Here is a 20,373-nt window from a genome sequence, read left to right as displayed (position 1 = left end):
CCTTGTGAATGTCAGCATGTTAGCAACTGTCTGACGATTTTCTTTTATACGTAGCAACACGGCTTTCAAATGCCTTGTCACATTATCATATTGCTTTGAAGTCCAAAATAATAGAGATAGAAAAAAATAAGTGTCCTCCTTCTCAGTGCCCCGGGGCTGCATTGGGTCTACATTTGTAGAGTTTATCATTCATTTGGGGGAAAAAAAAAGCAGGAGGTCAAAAGTTACCATCAGATTAACAAAAATATTTATTTGCTTCGGGCTATAATATGAAACATCCTATTCTGATTTTTTTCGGAGCATAAAAGCTGACAAAGCTCAAAGCACAATGCAGACAGAAGAAGCTAGTGCATCATTTTGATAACTTTCAGCTCTATGTACTTCTTTATATTTATGAACAAAGTGGTTATTATAAAGATACCCTGGATCAGTTTTAGGGGGTTACGAGTGGCCTTTTTAGTTCTGTGACACTGAATAAGCGTCCATAAGTTAACTTTAGCTTTTCATATCTGAAAACGTACAGATATGATATTATTTCTAACGAATGCCTTTGATTAGATTTATGTTTTACTCCACAGCTATTATGGGCTGGCAAATTACTGTTTCCCATCGTAGTAGCCCTTCAACTTGTCGTTGTGTATTGCCTTCCAGCTCATCAACACTTAATCAGCACAATGTCAAAATAGATAGTCTTTGATTAATACCTACTGTACTGTACATTGATTTGATTCACAGGGACAATGAAGGTTAATTGGTGGTTTTTCAAAAGGATTCTACATCAGAGAAGTCGCCTATTGGCGAGGATAAAATACAGTAGTGCTCCACAACAATATTTATCCCCATTTCCCAACCCTTACTTACCCAAACACAGACTTGAATGTGCCTTTGTAATTACTGTCATTAGGATAATTTGGAGAGCGTGTGGCACATGTTGCAGGAACGAGAGCATGCTTAATCTCTCCACCCGCCGTGTCTTTCTCCATCAAACCCACATTGGGCGCACGTCTTAATTGAAATGACGGGTAATAGCATCTGTGAAGGCCACATAACTTTCAGTCTTCCTGCAGCTGTGCAGCATGCGTGTGTGTGTGCGTGTAAATCTTACTGACATTTAAAGATTCATGAAGCTCGACTCACCAGCTCAAGGACCTGCTTGCACAGACCCCAGCAGAATTATGATGTACTGCCCTGGCTGTTTGGTACCGTACCCTAATCAGAGAAAAGATGGCATGCGCTTGGAGTCAGACAAACCTGACAACATCACAGTCTAATGTTCGGCAGCAGAGATGAAAGGCTGTGCTGAAGCTGGATGCGGTTTGTTTTGTATTAAGTAAATGTGCAAAACAAACCGAGCTTAAAAAGCAGGTCGCCTTTAAAGCTCTGCAACAACAGGGCACCTTGCTGCAAGGGAAACGCCGAGGGAACAATAAATATTGTAAATCCCCACTGCATGGGATTGTGTAGATTACATCTGTCAAATTCAAATTTAGGGCAGCCTGTCTGTAGTTTACCTGCCCCATCAGATTCATAAACAGCATCTCGCAAGGGATTTTCTAAGGGCGTCCAGGTCGTATTGGGAAATCAAATAATGAATTTCCTTCGCAACATGAATGTGGCTGATGTTACCCAGCAGGGCCGCTTCCTTAGAACCAGTGGTATCACGGCACGCTGGCTCTGGGTTTCATCAACCATACGTATCTATGTAATTCCTGCAGAGACACTACAAACAAACTGAGACCTGTGGATGCAGACAGCATCGATAAAATCAGAGACAACCCACCTTAATCTGCAAAAGCTCAGATTTGATATCCATAAATCTTTCCATCCATCCATCCATCCATCCATCCAACAAGCATCTATAACTGTGTATCCTGTAGTGGGTCACGGGGAGCTGCCGTCTATCCCAACTAGGACTGGGTGAGAGACAAGGCACTCTATGACACCATGGGTAGGTCAGCAGTCGATCACAGGGTGCAGAAAGACAAAAGCAAAATAATGAAAACATAGAACAAACTCTACACAGGCAGCCAGCAGGTTTGAACACAGAACCTTAACTGCTGTGAGGTGAAAGCGATAAAATATAAATCCTTTCTTTTCATAAGGCTGCATCTTTAGATAATGTGCTTTCTTTTCCAGACTCCCATCTTTACCCACATTAACTGTATATTCACAAGATACCTGCAGAGAAGTTGCATTGTCTGGCAGCAGTCATGATTTATTTAAATTTTTTCCTCTACACGCGGAAAAAAACTGCCCTCATAATCACGTTTATTCTAAACATTTAGAGGATGCTTTGAGAAAGAGCAGCAAGCTGTCGAGAGCAGTGTCACCTGGCAGCTCATTCAAGCTCAGGGGAACGTTATAGAAAACCCAGAGCAGTGGGAACAGCTGGCAGCGCTGCTCGCTGACTTTCTCCCCCTGTCTTTACTCTGGGCCCGTCGGTCCCTGCAGACACCACCGGGGCCATTTTTACACCGTGTATACGGCAAAACAATCATCACACCCCCAGTGTCCTTCAGTCTGTGGCCAATGCATGCTCGCTCTTGCACACACACATACACATACCTCACTTTCCTTTTCAGTGGAGTAAAGCAGTAAAAATGTGTGCCAGCAGTCTGAGAGATGGCTTTCCTTTTGAGTGGCCTTTTCTTTTACTCTAAGAGCTTCTTGACATTTTAAGGTAGTGTGGAATGTACTGTACTTTCTGCTTGTGTGCGTGCGTGCTGCATATGCATGTCTGCAGCGCGAGTCTTCGATGACTGAAACGTGTCATTGTAAGTAACCGGCGGGTGTTATGATTGACAAGTGCTGATCAGAGCTTCACGGAAATGTCACTCTAAGGGTCATGTATATTTTCAGTGAAAGAAATGGTTCTCAGCACAGGCCTCAGCATCCTACACACACTTCAAAATAATGAATTTACATAACTTACAGCAAGAGCTATACATAAAACATCTTCATGAAAATTCATCTATTTTGGTTCGTTGTGAATTCCTGCATTAAATAATTATTGGTGACAATCAGGAAAATATTTCTGTGATATTGCATGTGCGCTTGATGGTCTGTCATCATCCTTTGGTAACACCTCCCTCTCTTGCTCTTTTACCCCTTAGCCTGTTTAAGTGTGACAGAACCTCAGTGACACTCACAATGGAAAAAAGCACTTTGAAAAGCCAAGTGTATGAATAATCACTACGGCACCAATAATCCATTTTTTAAAGACGGAAATATTAATGCACTAACAACTGTATCTGCTCAGTATGCGACAGATTATTCCAGGCCTGCAAAAAAAAAAAAAAAGCTCCCTCTTTCATGCTGGAGCTTCGGCGAGCGTTAGGGGATCATTCTGCACTCTCTGTCACCATGACAACACCAGTTCCATGTCCGAGTGGGTGTACACACTTCATTTAGTAATCCTCGCCGACCGACATGGGAACAGCTGTGTGCATGCTGAGAGGGTCTAGGCTGGCAATCAAGGGGAAACTACACTTAATTTCTGGAGATGCGGTCACTCTTGTGGGTATTATGGAATTAGAGTTTGAGTGGCAATGCCTGTCACCTGCTATATGAAGTATATAGTTTTACCGGGAATTAATTTTAACTGGTCTTACCGGTTCCTGTTTGCCTCAGTATTTATGAACAGAAGCTTCAGAGGTATACAAGAGATGAGAAACGCAAAAACACTTAATTAATGTTTTAATCTATTGAAAACTTGCCAAGAGTCCAACTCTGTTCCACACAACTTCTCCCAAAACACACACATACTATTAACACGCACGGTCCTCGAGCTAATAGGTGGTTTAGACTTCTGCAGAACGTAACAGCTGTGATTGGTCCGCTTGGTAGTAGCGTGTTTCTGCTTTAGTATTTCCGGCTGTTTCTCCATCTCCGCAGTTTTCGAATTTATAGTTTCGGCTCAATAAAGATGAAACACATTGAGGAAAGATTAACTGAGGAGGTTTGGAGATGCAGACGTTTGTATGACTCAGCCTGATTTAGTCGCCATTGTTGAAAGTGAAGCAGGAAGTAGAAACAAAAATAAACCCAAAACAGACACAGCACCGACTAGCGTTTGGGTGGCGTCTTTACAGAGCGAGGCAGACTGACGATTGCCCCGGTGTTGGCAACGCACGTAGGTTACGCCGTCTATGTCCCGCAGTACTCTAAATGAGCCTTCAAAACTCCCCCCAAGGCTTACGGGTTAACCTGAGCACTGCTTTCGCATCATGTGCCATAGAAATAATGTTGATAATAGCTGGTAATGTTCCAGCTATGAGCCACTTCCTCACACAAAATAAAAACACACACACAAAAAAAAGGGTCAACCTCTCAGACTGTGTAGAGCGCATAGTGCCTCTACACGACAAAATAAATACTCCTGACTGACGGTATTATTTTCAGCTAAGTTAGCTACGCGCCTCGGCTCTCTGTCAATCTCCTGACTGGAGGTAGCCATGGTCACTGGTGTGGGATAAAGGCAAGTATAGACAAGCTATTTACTCTGGTGTCGATCAACCAGTGGGTGAAATGTTGACTGTGTGACACACTTTAAACGACAGCAAGCAGAAATACATAAAATGTACATAGAGAAAATACGGAAAAAGTAAGTGGAATAATGCAAAAGTAGATAATGCAGGTAATAACACATTGAATGCATTTTAAAATGAATTAATACAGTGACATGGGAAGTAAATGGGAATTAATGCAGAGCTGAAGGACTACAGAAGCAAACAAAAAACAGAAATACCAATTCATGTCACATTTAAGAATTTAATTAATGGCCAGACCTATTTTTAATATTATTAGTTGTGCTTTTAATGGCATATTAATTTATCATTTATTTCTAATATGGGCAATTACGCATCATGATTCTCATCCACATTTCTTTATTATCATATGAGCACAAGTGTGCCCGTGTCATATGCAGCGGCTGGAGTCGGCCTCTAAACGGGTCAATCTTCACACGCCAGCCTCGGTAACATGCTGCGTGCAGCTCTGACACGCTGACAGCAAGTTACCTGGAGACACGGCGGAATGGGAAGCACTCGAAGGCCCTTTGAAGTGAGATGCTACCTCTCACTTTCTCTCACGGACCATTGAGTGCTTTGAAAAGGCAGCTTTGTGATTGACAAAAGGTAGATGAGTCGTCACCGTTCACAGTGACTGGCATTTATTTGCCGTCGTGCGGTAGCTGTCTTTAATTAAAGCGAGCGTGCAAGAGAAGTTAAAGAACTGATGTGATTGTTTTGGAAGTGCATGGAATTTATATTACAGAGCACTGAGTTTACTATACTACGTGGCATTAATGAAAGGAGATATACTATTACTACTAATAATAACGCTCCTACTGCTAATTTTGGTTTAATCTGGCAGAAAACTGCTGCTGCACTACTTACAAAACTCACTTGTCCTGTCCATCAACATTTAACATGAAAAGTACCTGCTTTGAAAGATTAGTGCATGGCTGGTAATGAAGTAATCCTGTGAGGTTTTAAAATGTAGAAAGCTGAACCGGAAACGAATTTCATCCCAGTGCACTTCACCAGTCTTTAAATCAATTTCCGTCCTCTGCTTCATTTATCTTTTGTGTTTTGTTCATGTTTTCGGACAGTTTCTTTGTTTTTTTCTTCTTTTTTTTACTGAAGTTCTTTGAAAATGACAAGAGATTTCAAAATCTCAATTAAGTCTGACAACAGGAGATGAACGCTTGGTCCACAGCACAAAGCGTTTTCTCCTAAATTCAAGAAGTCCACTGGTATCAGGTTATGTCCAGCCTTTTCTCTGGGCTAGTTTTCATCATTTTTTTTTTTTGTGATGAACATTATTTTTTTCATCCAGAAAACAATTTCAGTCGGAGCCATCGGTGTTTGATCTCTTGACTTGAATTGGGAAACAGCTCAGACAGCACTATGGATAAAATGCAGTCTCTGGGTTTCAGAGTAATTTATAGAGTCACTTAAATTGTATTTGCAAGTATCAAATAAACTGATAAGATGACAGTTACATTTCCTTACAAGATCTGGTTTAACTCATAAAAACAGTGACTGAATTTAAATTTCTAAATCGACTGTGAATCATTACATGCTTGGTAGATTCTTAAGTTTGGAAGATAACTGCATGGGCAGCACAAAGTGGTCTTTATTGTTTGTTGCTTGTTAATTAAAATAGATCTAACTGAGGCTGCCATATCCACATATCTGTATAGAGCTGATGGTTTAGATGTTGCACCTCTTGGGTTGCGGGCGAGAATGAGATCATTCATGAGTAATCACGCTACAGGAAACGTGTTTCCAGTCTTTTTGTTATTTAGCAGAAGGGTAACACAGCCTCGGCGTCAGCGCAGGCAAGCGAAAGTGAAAGATTGATTAGGCTGTGGAGTGCTGGTCCCACTCTGAAATAGCACAGCGCTTCTCTTCTAAATGAAGTCTAGATATTTCAAAAGATTTTTTAGTTGCTAAGAAAGTGGCGTCTTTGAAGTGAGCATGTCCCCTCGGTAGTTATTCCACAGCTCTCCCAGAGCTGAGGAATATTTTAGTACGCCGGCTTGTCTAAGATGTTCTCACACATGCTCTGCTGTTGCCGCGGTAAGGGGTCATTTCGTGTCCAGTCTGGTTTGAGCTTAAAATCTCTGCCACTAGGGACGTCTCAATCAAAATTTTTTTTTTTTTATTCTTTATGTTTTCGCTCCTGATCATGAATGAGTCAAGGTCCCCATTTTATATTCCAATACATACTACATATTCCACTGCGTTATCAAAATATAGACCACACTTTATTTTTAATGGTTTGGTATCGTTCTTTGGATAATGTTCTTTTGAATATGTTTAGTGTATAGGGCAAGATATAAGTTTAAACTAACAGCATTACTTTAGAGGTGTGGCTTGTTGGCAAACTGTCCCTGAAAAACCTTTTATTTTGATCCATCTTCACTGAAACTGATGGCTGCTGATTCAGAATGGATCAAGTGTCACAGAAAGAAATGAAAATGGCTTAATGTTTGCCATAATCAGTCCAGATTTAGTAAAACCAGATTGGGTCTTTTACCTCCAATGCTGCAGTCCAGGCCTCCTGAACAACAGGAGTGATATCGCACCTACAGCAGCTGTAATAGTTAAATAGAATTTGAGTATGTATGTAAGTATGGCACACTCATTTGCCCCAGTACTCCCAAACAAAAACATAAAAACAACAGTTTTCTTCTCAGAGACCATAAACATCCAAATAAACTCATGTTTTTCCCATATTGAGTGTTATAGGTCTAAACAGACATCTTCTTTTTTCTTTTTGTTTTTTGCCTTGTAGAGTATTGCCACAGCACAAACACAACCAGAATTGACTTTATTGGAGGCTATGTTCCAAATGCAAGGAATCTGTCTTGGCGCTTGGTGCATGACAACAACAAGAGTAAACGAAGAGAAAATAAGAAAGAAAAAGCAATATTTAAAACATGAAAATATGTACTGTTTTAAATAAAGGAATAAACGACGAAATATCTGGTGGGCACAGTATGAAGATGAAGAAAATGTTCAGAGCTGATCGTCCAGTAAAAGGTGTGTTAATGTAACGCATTAAGACATATTTTGGAGAATTCAGGTTAATGTGATGTGCAGCGTTAAGAGTCCATGTTGGAGAAGTCCCTGGGAAGAAACTGTTCTTGGGGTGCGTGGTTTTGGCTCTAATGGACCTTAGCCTCCTGCCAGAGGGAAGTGTCTCAAAAAATTCGTAACCAGAGTGGGAAGGGTATCTCCTGCCAGTGCCGGGCAACGGGAGGCATACAGGTCCAGGAGAGATGGCAGATTACAGCCAGTTACCTTCTCAGCACAACAAGTGACACGATGCAGTCTGCCTTTGGCAAAGGCAGCAGCATACCAGGTGGTGATTGTGGAGGTGAGGATGGACTCAGTGAGGGAGATGGATGTCCAGAAGTGGACCATCATCGTTATCGTCCGTTGTCTTTACGTTATTGGCAGGTTGAACTTTTTCAGCTGCTGCAGAAAGTGCTTTATTTTTTGGCTGGAGAGCTGATGTTCAGATCTCACTTGAGATCCTGGACAACGATCCTTCCCAGGAAGTGGAGGGACGCCATGGTGTCTCACAGGATGGTAGGAACAGGTGGAGCTGGGTTCTTCCTGAAGTCTACAACCACCCCCACTGTCTTAACCACGGGAAGTCCCAAGATGTTCTGGCTGCTCCAGGTCACCAGATGGTAGAACTCCCACTAGTAGGCGGATTCATCCCCACCAGAGAGAAGCCCAATGGACGTACTGTTGTCCCCAGACTTCAAGAGCTGGACATACTGGTGGTGAAGCTCTTCATGTACATGGTGAAATGTCCAAGTACACAAGCTTGAGGGACACTGGTGCTGATGTTCCAATAGTTGGAGACATGTTTTCTTGCTTCTGTACTGCAGTTAGGAAGTTTGTGAAGGATGCAGGTGGGCGCACCCAACTAGGACAGCTTGTCCTGCACCGGAGTCAGGATGTTTGTATTGGAAGTGGAGCTAAAATCCATCAAGCATCCTGGCATATGTTCTTGAGGAATCCAGGTGCTGGAAAATTACGTTATTGCTTAACACGTCATCACTACAGAGGTCACTGCAACAGGGCAACAGGTCTGAAGTGTTTTTGTCCTGCCGTCTTTTGATTTTTTGGGGAGACGGTTGAAGTAGGCACATGGCGTTTTGGGGACGATTCTTCAAGGTGGATGGAGAGACAGGTTATGGTATTTAATTTGATCCTTAGACTTTTGAGTGTAACTCATATTATCCTTTAATTCTGAAGAGAAAGGAACAAACGGTTGGTTTGTTTTTGTTTTGTTGCACTCTTGTGTTGTGTTTTTCTTTGCATCGCCTGTAGGCTCACAGGAAAACAACACACAGTTTGAATGGCAATCATCAGTCTCTGCTGGTTCAATTGTGTTACAGACCTTGTGGCCCCAAGCAACAGACCACAATGAACAAAACCAAAACTGCTAAAAAAAAAAAAAAAAAACACTGATGGGAACGGAAGCTCATTATCTACTAGTGAAATTGGCAAGTGTCTTGAAGGAAGTGTGTGCAGAGGGGACTACGTGGTATGTGCGATAAGAGTTTTGATGATTTCCATAACGACTTATTTTGTATGCTCAAAGCAAACCGTGCTCCCTGCGTCTAGTAGTTTAACCTCAGCGCTTGTGTTCTGCGTTTTTTTTACAGGTTAATTTGAAACGAAACGATTTTTAGTGCAGTCACTGGCACGTTCTTTAATTCAGGAATCAGCAGTCAGGAATGCATATGGTATTAGTTTTGCTATGAACATTTTATTTTTTTTTGGACAGACCTTGAGTAATATTTGTAACCACAGTACAGTAGAGTTGTGTTATCTTCTTGCGCTACTACAAGAGTTGCAATTTAGATACTAGTTCACCTGCGTCTCCAGGAACTTCTCTTCGAGGAAGAAACACTGATACAATGCAATGTGTCTGTTATTCATTCATTTTCTGTAACTGCTTGTCCTCTGGTGGGTCATGGGGGGGTGGAGACTATCCCAGCAGTCATTGGAGCGAGAGGCGGGGTACAGCCTGGACAGGGCTAACACAGAGAGACAGACGACCATTCATACTCACACCTACGGCCAATTTAGTATCACCAATAAACCTAACGAGCATGTCTTTGGATGGTGGGAGGAAGCCGGAGTACCTGGAGAGAACCAACACAGAAACGGGGAGAACATGCAAACTCCACACAAAAAGGCCCCAGTCGGCCCAGTCGGGGGTGTCTGTCAGCTAATGGATAAAAATAATAATAAAAAGATGAGGGCCTTACCAGGAGATGAAGAACAATGATGATGAATGTTAGTAATGAACTGTCAGAGCCTTTGTTGCGAAGAACGTCTTCGTAAAACTTTATAAAACACTGCTGTCATATTCTTCTTCTTCTTCAAGCGCGTTAAAAAAAATTACACGTAGAGGGAGTCTTAATATTTAGACAATATCCTCTTCAAGGTTAAATTGTCTATATCTGAAGTGCTATCTGTTATGATTGCTGATCCAACTATTTAGATTCGGTGTTCCTGTGCAATCAACTGCAAACTACTGACTCAGTAAATCTAACTCTCTCGCTATATATTTTTTTAATTTGCTAAATGGCCTGTAACATGTCATTGCAAATAATCAATGCTTTTTGTTGGATTTATACAACTGCCGTGATATTTTCCTTTAAACAGAATGAATAACCTTGTTCATCGTAAACCAAGGGGAGAGAGGTTGTTTGTGTTTAAGTTTACCGAGGTACTAAAGCAGCTGTCTGAGAGTTTTGGAGCTCATCAGCAACTAACCGTCCTTCCTGTGATATGCCTCCATATTTACAAAGTAAAATATGCCTTTCACCTTACAGAAACACAGCTGTATAAATATTTATTTGATGTGGAAGTGTTGAGGATACGATGGGAGACAGCCACACTGGTGAGATAAGAACTATTTAAATTTTCATGAATTCACCAGTAGTCTGGTTTTTGGCGCTTGCCCACACTCTAATTGGCATGTTGCCGTTCTTGTAGTGAAGAACTTCATGAATTATGCACGAAAAACAACTTGCCACGTGTCCCATTATAACCACATTGTGCTATGCAATTTTGAGCCTGCTGTTCTGGAAAAAGACAATGCTTCAGACAGTTCCATCGCAACTCAGCCTCGGTTTAGCCGGGGAGCATCCGAACCTCTTGTTCCCTGCTTCTCGTGAAGTCCCACTCCTGGAGCAACGCTAGCGAAAGCCACTTGATTGTGGAGGCCCCTGCATTTCATCATCCTGACCTATTAAGCAACCAGACACACGAGTGAGAACTAAATTTAATCTATAAATGATTTATGGTCAGGTGGAGGAGTAATCTAGCTTACATTTATGCAGTGGGAAACTGAGGCTAAGTGTTTTGTATTAACTAAACTCTGAGGTTAGCTGTGGAAAAAAAAATAAAACTATATAAGGTGACTGCATTATAAAACTATGCATTTTCCTTACTTGGCCTCACCTGCCCCAGGTCTGAATTCTCAGTCTTTCAGTGTGTTTAAATATTTTAGTGCACAGAAAAAAAGGAGGACTTGATGCATTAAATTGCAGATATATATGGGTCATGGCTGATCTATATTTAATGCGGCTTAAATTAAGATTTACTCGCCAGTTCTTTTGGATGAAGACAAAGACTTCTGTGTTTTGCTCTTACGTGGTCTGCTTTTGATTAAACAGAAAAAATATTTAAGAATCATTTCTTCGTGAACTGGAGGTCAAGCTAGCAGAGCGCTGCACCCAAAGCTCAACGACCTTTTTGAGGACCTCGCATGTATATAACATTTTCTTTACACATAGAGAAGTTTTTACCATTTGAATTCTTGTTAGATTCCTTAAACTCAACCTCTTAGATGAACCTCTCAGGAATGCGCTGCGGGTGATGCAGAGCAGCTCCGTGTTTATTGACGTTGACCTGTACTGTCCAACATTGAGAAGGCCAAGGGTAACCAGGCAGAATGCAGAAGATTATGTTTCTGTCAAGTCACTGCTTCAATTCTCCTATTTCCCTGTCATCACTCCCATGATTCAATTATGAAGTTGCATTCCTCAGTCTGGCCAGGCCAGACAAGGAGAGCAGTGATTGGCAGGTAAAGACATTACTATGTGAAGGGGAAGAAGTACAGGGAGAGATATGAATATTTGAGTAGATGGCATAAAAGAATTGTGTAATTGATTTCCTATCTTAGCTGTGATTTCATTCACTGAAAAAATGCATTCATCTCAGGCAGTGGGTTGCTCATTGTCTCACTGTGAAGAGAAAACTTTATCATACTTTCAATTTGATAATTATTCTTGAAACTATATGCCAGAGAAGTAAACGGTTCTGCAGCATCGGACTTATCACGAGTGGAAATTGTGCCAACCATTTTTCCTTGCTAAAACTAGGCCGTGCCTAAATGAGCTTTGTGTTTTGTCCCTTTCCGACAGATGTGATCCACACTGTGGGCCCTGTGGCCAGAGGTCATGTGGGCCCTACAGAGAACAATGACCTCACCTCCTGCTACCAGAACTCCCTCAGGCTGATGAAGGAGCATGGCTTGAACACTGTGGTGAGTACAGTACGCTGGCAAGCTCGCGCTCATCCAAAGAGAATTTTGTCTCTGTTCTGTGCAGTTTGAAAGAAATAAATTACACACTTTGGTGTTTTTGTTGGACAGCGGGTAAGCCTTCAGTTAGAAAAGCGGTGTTTTGAAATTTTGGGAAATTTGGAGAAGGTACGGCATCAAAAGGATTTAGCATCTTTAATTTTAGATACCGTTCTGAAAAGCCCTTAATCTTCTTCTATTTAAACAAAAGCAACAAAGAACACAACAAAACGGTAATGTTTCAAGTTTGTCGAATGAAGGCTTTTCATGTAGACTACTTTAGCTCGTGATTAAATGAAAGGCAGGCCTTCGTGTACTCCTCTTCATATTGAAACTGCAAATAGCTGCGTTATTCTTTTGTTCAGGATGCAAATGTAGGTTAGAAAGATATGCCCTTTCATACGTTCTCCAAAGACTTTGGCATGCATTTGCAATTTATTCTTTTTGTTTCCAAGAAATTCTTCGCCAAAGTCTTCCGCCAAACTGTCATTTGCGATGTTTTATTTCTGCACGTCTGAGCCACCTCTTCAAGAGGAATTTTCTTCCTTAAAACACCAGAAAAACAAAGGGATCAGTGATTGTGGATGAATCATAAGAGCTTTAGACGAGACAATGCCCACACAATCCACAGCTGGCAGCTGATCATTGACATCTTACCCTCTAGGTAAGAACGAGTGCTCTTGTGTGTTTCAGGCTGGTCTGTGTGATATATAGATTTACCCTGCCCACAGGGGGTCAGCATATCCGTATCACCCCAAATTGCCTCAAATCGCATTTTCTGTGCCAACCTACTGCCCTGCAGCCTCATCAGAGGCCAATCAATGGAAGTACTTAGCAAAAGAGAGAGACATAGATGAGTACCAGTTTCATTAAAGATGATTGTGACAAATTCCTGCTCTGTTGATGACTTATTGTGAGAGCAGCAGACACCTCTAGGTAGCAATTAAATGGATTGTGAAACGAAATGTCTGAAGTACTTAACGGTGTTTCAAAGTTACATCCAAACCAGCAGGCATGCTGCAAGTTGAAACTTTCCTAATCACATTTACATCCACTGAGATATGATGAACCACAAGCATGACGTTGCATTATAATATTACCAAAAAAAGCGCTGGGATTTATGAGCAGTGAGAGCATCTACACTTGAACCACTCATGCCTCATTGTAGTAACACACTACCAGCTTGTGTCCTTTCAGCCAAATTCTGTTTCTGACACATTCCAAAGATTGTTATGATTATTTAGACGTATCTTTTGATTTATTTATCCAATAGTCCTCATATTTATAAGAAGCTGTTTCTTTTTTTCCAGGGAACAGGCAGGATAGTGTCTAATGTATTTATACAGCTGCTCTGTGTTGGACAGACCTTCAGTGAAACCACTGGTGTTCTGTGATTGACTGGCCTTGTAGGAAGTGCCAGGCATTATGTGATCTTAGCCTCTGTCTGTTTTGTCTTTCCTTGCTGCAAGGACAACAGGAAAACTTTTAACCAACACCCAAAGGGAAATAGGTGTTTCTTTCTTCAAGGCCCTTGAAGTCTTCTTTCTTTATGTGGCCGCGGTTTAGGTTTACTCCAGCCTTGTTATGGAAGACACACTTTAATACAGACGACTCAAATGGTTCTCTGTTAATTTCTATTTAATACACAGTATTGAGTTCAGAATTTAACTGATCAGCACTAAGCTTATTTTGACTCACGAGAAGGGGTCTCGGCTTTACTGTGTGAGAGAAACAAGTAATCCACTGAAGATAGGCACCCCGCCAAGTGGGTCTGCAAACTGGGCAAAAGAGGGGGAGCTGCAATTGAGAACCCTAGATGGCTACCTCCCTAATGGGGATTCCAGGGCTTTACAGAGGAGTAGGAGTCAAAACAAAGCCTAATGCAAAATAAACTTGAGCATGAAAGATTAAAAAGGAGAAGCAATTGGTAGTTAATCCTTGCTTGCTAGTCCCCAAAGCTACCCTTCAGGCAACAGAACGGTATGGCTATCGCAGTCGTCATATCAAAATCTTCTTGTGCATGTAACACATCGAGACAGAGAGTTTGCAGGGAATAGCAGAGACATTCAAAATGCATTTCCCTTACCTCAGGGCGACTCAGTGTGTGTACGAGTGAGCATTTACTATCCCCAGAAGTCAGAAATTAGATAGAAGAGCTTTTCCTGTCCCAGAGTAATGTTGCACTGGTGGGACAGAACTGAGGAAGATTGAAAATGTGACTACCTGGGGCAATTCCTGGATGGTTGTTTTTCCCGGTTTCTTGCCTGTATTACTACAGTTATTATAAATGATTAGATACTTTTTTTGTTTTAGTTCAGTCTGATAATTGGGTACGTAATTCAAACTTTTATTTTCGTATATTCTGAAATGCTTACGGTCAAGGTACATACACGCTGTGAGATACTCGACCAGATGCTCTCATTTTACTTCTGCCTTGCTCACGAGGCAAACTCTAAGTATAGGATGCACTTCTAGGACTTGCTGAAGGATGGCCTTCAGATGAAAAATTACAATCAGCCTGAGCCAAGATGCCTGCCGTTTAACCCACACATTGAAACTGAAAGCTTTCTGGAACGGTGCAGACTTTAACACCCTCACTCTGTCTTAGTCTCTGGATACGTATCAGATTGCTGGATGGCTTATTAAGTTGTGTTTTCCGGTTCATTTGGCTGAATGCTGGAAAGCCATAGCATGTATTTGTGCCCATGTGCAAACTTACACTACGTCTTTTACGTGAAACTTCCTGGTGCATGTGCCTGTGCTGTTGTGATTTTTCTTCCTCATTTCTTCTCCGCCTAGAGGACTTTTATGCTTCAGTTCCTTCCGTTCCTTTTTTTTTTTTTTTTGTTGCGGCTGAAAGAGCAGCCGGCTGTCACAGCTCCCTGGGCTCTGACTGACCACAGCCCGCAGCCTGGATGCCAGCGTTGCCGACCGGGCTCCGCAACATAACACAGGGGAGCCATGGGATCTGTGCAGCCTGTGAGTAGAATTGCAGCTCTGGGCTGACGAGCAGCATGTTGTCAAACAGCCCCCTCCTCTGCTCAGTGCTTGTTACTCTACAGTATGCCGTTTGTTTCCAGACGAGGCTCAGGTGAAGAGTCAAAGAGGAAATAAAGCAGAAAATGTGGATTTTTGTTTGGTGGATTGATTCTAGACGTGAATTGTGATAGCAACAGTACAGCGTTGGTCGATAAGAGGGAAGAGGCTCCAACGCACTGTCAGTATTTTCTTGAGCCAGGACATATTAAATAGGTTTCATCGTGGTTGCTTTGATATAAGGAACATACCATGTTGTTATGATCCATTCAGAAACAGCTGAAATAGTTGGTGGAAACTTACTACTCAACAGTATAACCTCAGTGCCTGAATTTCTTGAAGACAACTGACAGAAAAAGGATATTCTGTAATGTGTTTTTGTGTAGAAGTGCTGGGGAATCCATAAGTCAAGCAGACTGTCAACAATCGTCTTCTAACAGATGATTTCTACAGGATTAGAGTTGTATTATCTATTATTTTTCTTGTTGGTATATGCTTTTTAAAGCTGGATTATGAGCGTGCTGTATCTGTGTACAGTCAGACCCTCGGGGGGGGGGGGGGGGGGGGGGGGGGTGGAGGGGGCGTCCTCTCCAAAGGGCTGGAGAGTCGTATAGAACATGCAACTGAGGCGACGGTTAATGCAGGTCCCCTGTCCTCCTGGTTAGTCATGGAAGGCTGCGCAGACTCTTCCCTGGAAGCAAGCGCAGCATCTGTCAGGCAGAAAGAGACAAACTATGCGGAGGGGGACGCCACCATCTGGAAACCATTCGGGCTTGGATTCTGTTACGATTTAGAGACCGTATTAAATGCACCCTATACTGTGACCTTTAGAGTAAAAGAATAGCCATGTTTACCTAAAGCATCATTATTATTTTCTTTTCAGTCTTTAGGGAGGGTTCTTTTGGGACTAAATAACAGGGATTGTACTCTCAAGGGTATAAAAAAAAAAATACAAGCATTTTACTTGTTGACTAATGATCTTGTGGGCAAGCCTCTTTTTTGTTCCTAATTTGACTTTGACAGGCCACAATTTGATGCCTTGTGAGAGTATTTGTCATCAAGCTATTTCTGGCAGCATGCAGCGGGTTGGCACATGCCAGTGTGGACAGTTGCACTGTTGCAGACTGTATTTAGCGGCCTCCTCTCTGAGTCCCAAGCATCTCTGGAAGGGTTTTGTAGTCGAAACACACTGGCTTCGAGGAGATCCAGCAGGGAAGCCACAAATTGCCCGTTGAGAAAAACGCTGCTAGCCAAGTGGATTGCAGATGAATGGTGTAGAATGATAGGATTAGCAACCCTTCTCTGTGGGCTTATTCCAAGGCTGCTTGGAGCGTTCATTCATTTTGCCCGACCGTGTTCCCGAAATGCATTCCTACAAACAATATCTCACAGTGACACAGATCAGCGTGCACACCCTGCTTGAAGATGACAGCTGATAGCTTCTACCAGATAATGCGTTTGACATGAGTGGGACAAACAAACACTGTATCAAGGGGATAAGGGACCATGCCCTGGAGGTGTCTACGAGATAGCGACACTATGGGGTTTGGGTGGCAAGTTGAATTTAACCTCATCTTTCATTTTATTTTGCCCATCCAGTTTTAACAGCTTCTTCTCCGTTCTCAAGTATAATATAAAATGTGATGTGTATAACTTTTACTGTTCCGTCTTTATTAACGTAGGTCACTGGTGATATTTGAAAATGTGTTTTTTACTGCGGTATCTAAGTGCACTGGAGGGTCTTTGTCATTATTTATGTTTCCAAATACCGCCATATCAAACTTAACGACTTTGTTCTCCGTCCTGTTCCATTTCGGTGTGCCGACTCCCCGAGTGATTAATTAATTTTCATTTATGCACTGAACAGATCGCGCGCAAACTTTCCCTCCATGTGCTTCTCTCCCCTTTCTCGTAAATTATTGTCCGTGAGTGCGAGCAACTCCGGATTTAATTATGTAATGGCTGAGAGAAGTATGGAGACTTGCTTGTGCACATACTTGGCTTGTGATCATAGCGAAGTAAACCGTGCCATTAACTGGGTGAGGAGAATGAGAGGTTCAGTGCTGATCGGTTTTGCACAATGTGGTCCTTGTTTTGTGTCTTTCACCCGCCGTTGCATTTGCACTAAGTGTGCTTGGTGTGCAACCAAATCAGTTCTTATCATCCCTATTTTCTTTGACTGCTGCAGTATGTGACGTGCATCTTCGCTTTATCAAGATAAAACTTCATATATCAGAGTACTGTGAGGGCTAAATACTATAATTTTATGTCCGTCTGCTTAGACATCATTCGTTACTCCTTCTGTTCGTCCTGGTCCGTTTTGCACTTTAGCCTCATTTATCAAAGTGTCTAATTATAAATACAGGTGGAGTAAAGAAAATATCTACCACACTATGTTTTGCAAAGGATTTCAATCGGTGTCTTCCCCCAATTAGCTTCACCAGTGATTGTAACCCAGCCCTCTATGTGACCAGTCATTGCTCGTAGCCCTCTTCCTCACACAGTGTAGTACCTGCGTGCATCGACAAAGGTTAATTAGACTGAAGCTTTCAAAAGGTCACGCCGCCATTTAAATTAGTCATTTCTATTTGTCTGATCCAAATTATTGGCAACACTGGGCCAATTAGATCCAATTATACTGATAGTAGTTGTGGTGGTCTGCCACCTAGTCTAAGCTAATGACCATTGGAACCCCAATTACCCCAGCGACCTAATTCAGAGGGAGGCAACCACAGCATGGGCAAGGGGGAGAGGAGGAGGAGGAGGAGGAGGAGCTTCAGGTGCATTTAAAGGGGACGGCACCGCCACATCGCCCTCCCATGACATTCCTTCCTTCACTCCAGGGGAAACTGCAGAACTTTATGTGAGGTGAAATATTAGGATATGTAAAATGTGACATTTCCACACACCTCGAGAGGGCTAATCACAGCTGATGGGGATTGAAGAGGTAATCTCCCGAGTGTCTATGTGGAGTGGGCTGATATGAAACATTCTAGTGTCTTGATTACAAGCACGTGAAGCCCATAGCAATCATCAGAAAGACTAGAAACAAAGAAACCTCCAGCCAAGGCTGCTCCACCGCGACGTTCTGTGATGGAAATGGGAGCAGTTTCATTCTATGTTAATGTGCTCTGACAATAATAAAGGCTCTTCAAATAATTTAAGTACTAAAGCACAGTCAAGCAGTATAAGACTCACTCCACACTAGGGCTGGTTTCTCTTCATCTTTTTCTCTGCTGCTGCACCTGGTTGCGAGCAGCCTCCTGAATTTCTATGAGGCTCATATCCCTCTGCGGTACCATCTGAGAATAGAAGCGACAGCTCGCACCCAACTGAGGGACTGTCAGAGGAAGTTGTTGATTAAACAGATGCCGTTCCTGCCAGACGCCATGAGACAGGAACGCCACAATAAGTATGCATTAATTAAACATACCTGAAGAATGTGGGCAATGCGGAGGAACAAAAGGCATTTCTGTCTATCTTTGTCTCCGCTTCACAACAGGAATGAGAAAGTGACTCACGTCTTACCTCCTGTTTGACTTCCAGAGAATACATAGAATTTAAACAGACGACCAGCTCTGGGCTCTACGCAAGGAAAGAATAGTTAGTGACAATTATTTCTGATTAGCAATGTCTCATTCAGCGCAGCGTTGGAATGAGTGATTTGGAACAATGCTGATTTTCAAAGTTCCAAGTCGTCTGCCCGAGGGAGGCCACTTTTGATTCGCATTGTTTCTGACAAGAGAATAGACAGTATGTGTGTGGTGGCATTTTGTCTGCTTTGAAGTTTCCTCAACTAAAGCAACACACACAAAACTTCAAGAAAACTATCTAGCCCTTGCTGAAAGTCTGGTTTTCCTCCATACACTACCGTCTGTTATGCTTTAAGTCTGGAACACTAGTGTCAACAGACATTTCCTCACGCCACCTGATAAACCCTTCTCCCCCGATCAAAAGAACCGAGCGTGGAAGGAGGACATGAAATACATTATTGCACATGCAAATGAGGCTTCTCTCGTAGCCTGACAGTTGCTCTTCAGTCGAGTAAATCTCGGCGACCTCAAAAGATACCGTGACAGATTGCCGTTCATTGCCAGCAAACTCAGTGGAGTGAGTTCTTGTTTACATCATTATGGTTAATTACCGTGCAGAATCAGTCCAGCCAGCAGTGCCTGTGTGCTATGTGTGTATGTGTCGGTGAAGCCGGACAGAGCTATCACACTCTCTGTCATCTCATTACTAATGCAGCACTGACCCCAGGGTAACACCTCATGTTGATCTGGTTTTGTTTGGTCAGCCTCGTGGTCTCCTTGAGATCATGCCAACTGGTGGGACTGTTTAAACAGAGCGGATAAATGAATAACCAGAGAAGCCCTTCGTATGTAGTCTTGTTCAAATCATCAACTCGTGGCTGGTTCAGAAATCTTAGTGACTCATATTCTAGTGTAATTGCGATATGCATGGCAGCATTTTCAGTTCACTTCTCACAGATCTGCTTCTGAGTCAGTAGTGATGAGAAAGCTGAATCTGAACATTCCTCTTAATGCACGTAATTAAAAGTTACAAGGTGGTTGTTGTCTTGCATCAGAAAACCGTTTATTTAACCAGGTGAATTAATAAAGAAACATCTTGACGAACCATGTGAACACGTAATATGTTTGCTATAACTATATTAGTAGCTCCAGCACAGCTGTGGATACCGGTCCCACTCCAGTATTAAATCTAGTAACTTGGCATCAAAGCTCTCTCTTGTAGTCTTTTCATTTGTGGCTTTTTATGAAGCCAGGTGTTGAACCCGGAGTCGACCTTGCCAGGGCCATGTCCATGAAACTGGAATTTCCTGGTCTATCACAGGGTTCCATTTCACCAATCTTGCACCCAATTATCCTTCAATCAAAGTCCCCGCTCTTACAGATGTGTTTGGTCGGAGTACAAGGTCTCTCTGACGTGATTTTTGGCACATAGGGGGACATGCTCGCTCTCTCTCCACGCATGACATGTTTTCAAGGGAAGGAAATCGGATAGCATCTCAGATTAAGATCGATTCGATCCGAGAGTTATTTTGTTGGTCATTTGTGTCTTTTACACAGAATAAGTAGCCGTGCACGTGTGTTGAACCAAACCTGAGTGTATCGCGTTGATATATTTCACAAATTAGAAGTATGTCAGGCAGCTAATGGCTTTGCTAACCATACAGCTGTGTCCAAAGTA

The 20,373-nt window shown here is 42.3% G+C and overlaps 1 protein-coding gene across 1 annotated transcript in view; it reads left to right on the top strand.

The window, feature by feature from the left end:
* Positions 1–20,373, top strand: part of macrod2 (mono-ADP ribosylhydrolase 2) — a gene marked incomplete at its 3' end in the record, with an annotated part of 392,791 nt that overhangs the window by 260,515 nt on the left and 111,903 nt on the right. The window contains 1 exon segment of the mRNA XM_084561793.1: positions 11,969–12,090. Within this exon segment, the coding sequence (XP_084417919.1) occupies positions 11,969–12,090 (122 nt within the window).

This window comes from Chelon labrosus, assembly GCF_963514085.1.
Source record: "Chelon labrosus genome assembly, chromosome: 15".
Taxonomy (NCBI): Eukaryota; Metazoa; Chordata; class Actinopteri; order Mugiliformes; family Mugilidae; genus Chelon; species Chelon labrosus.
The sequence above is the reverse complement of the archived record's forward strand: the minus strand, read 5'-3'. Positions and strand labels throughout refer to the sequence as shown.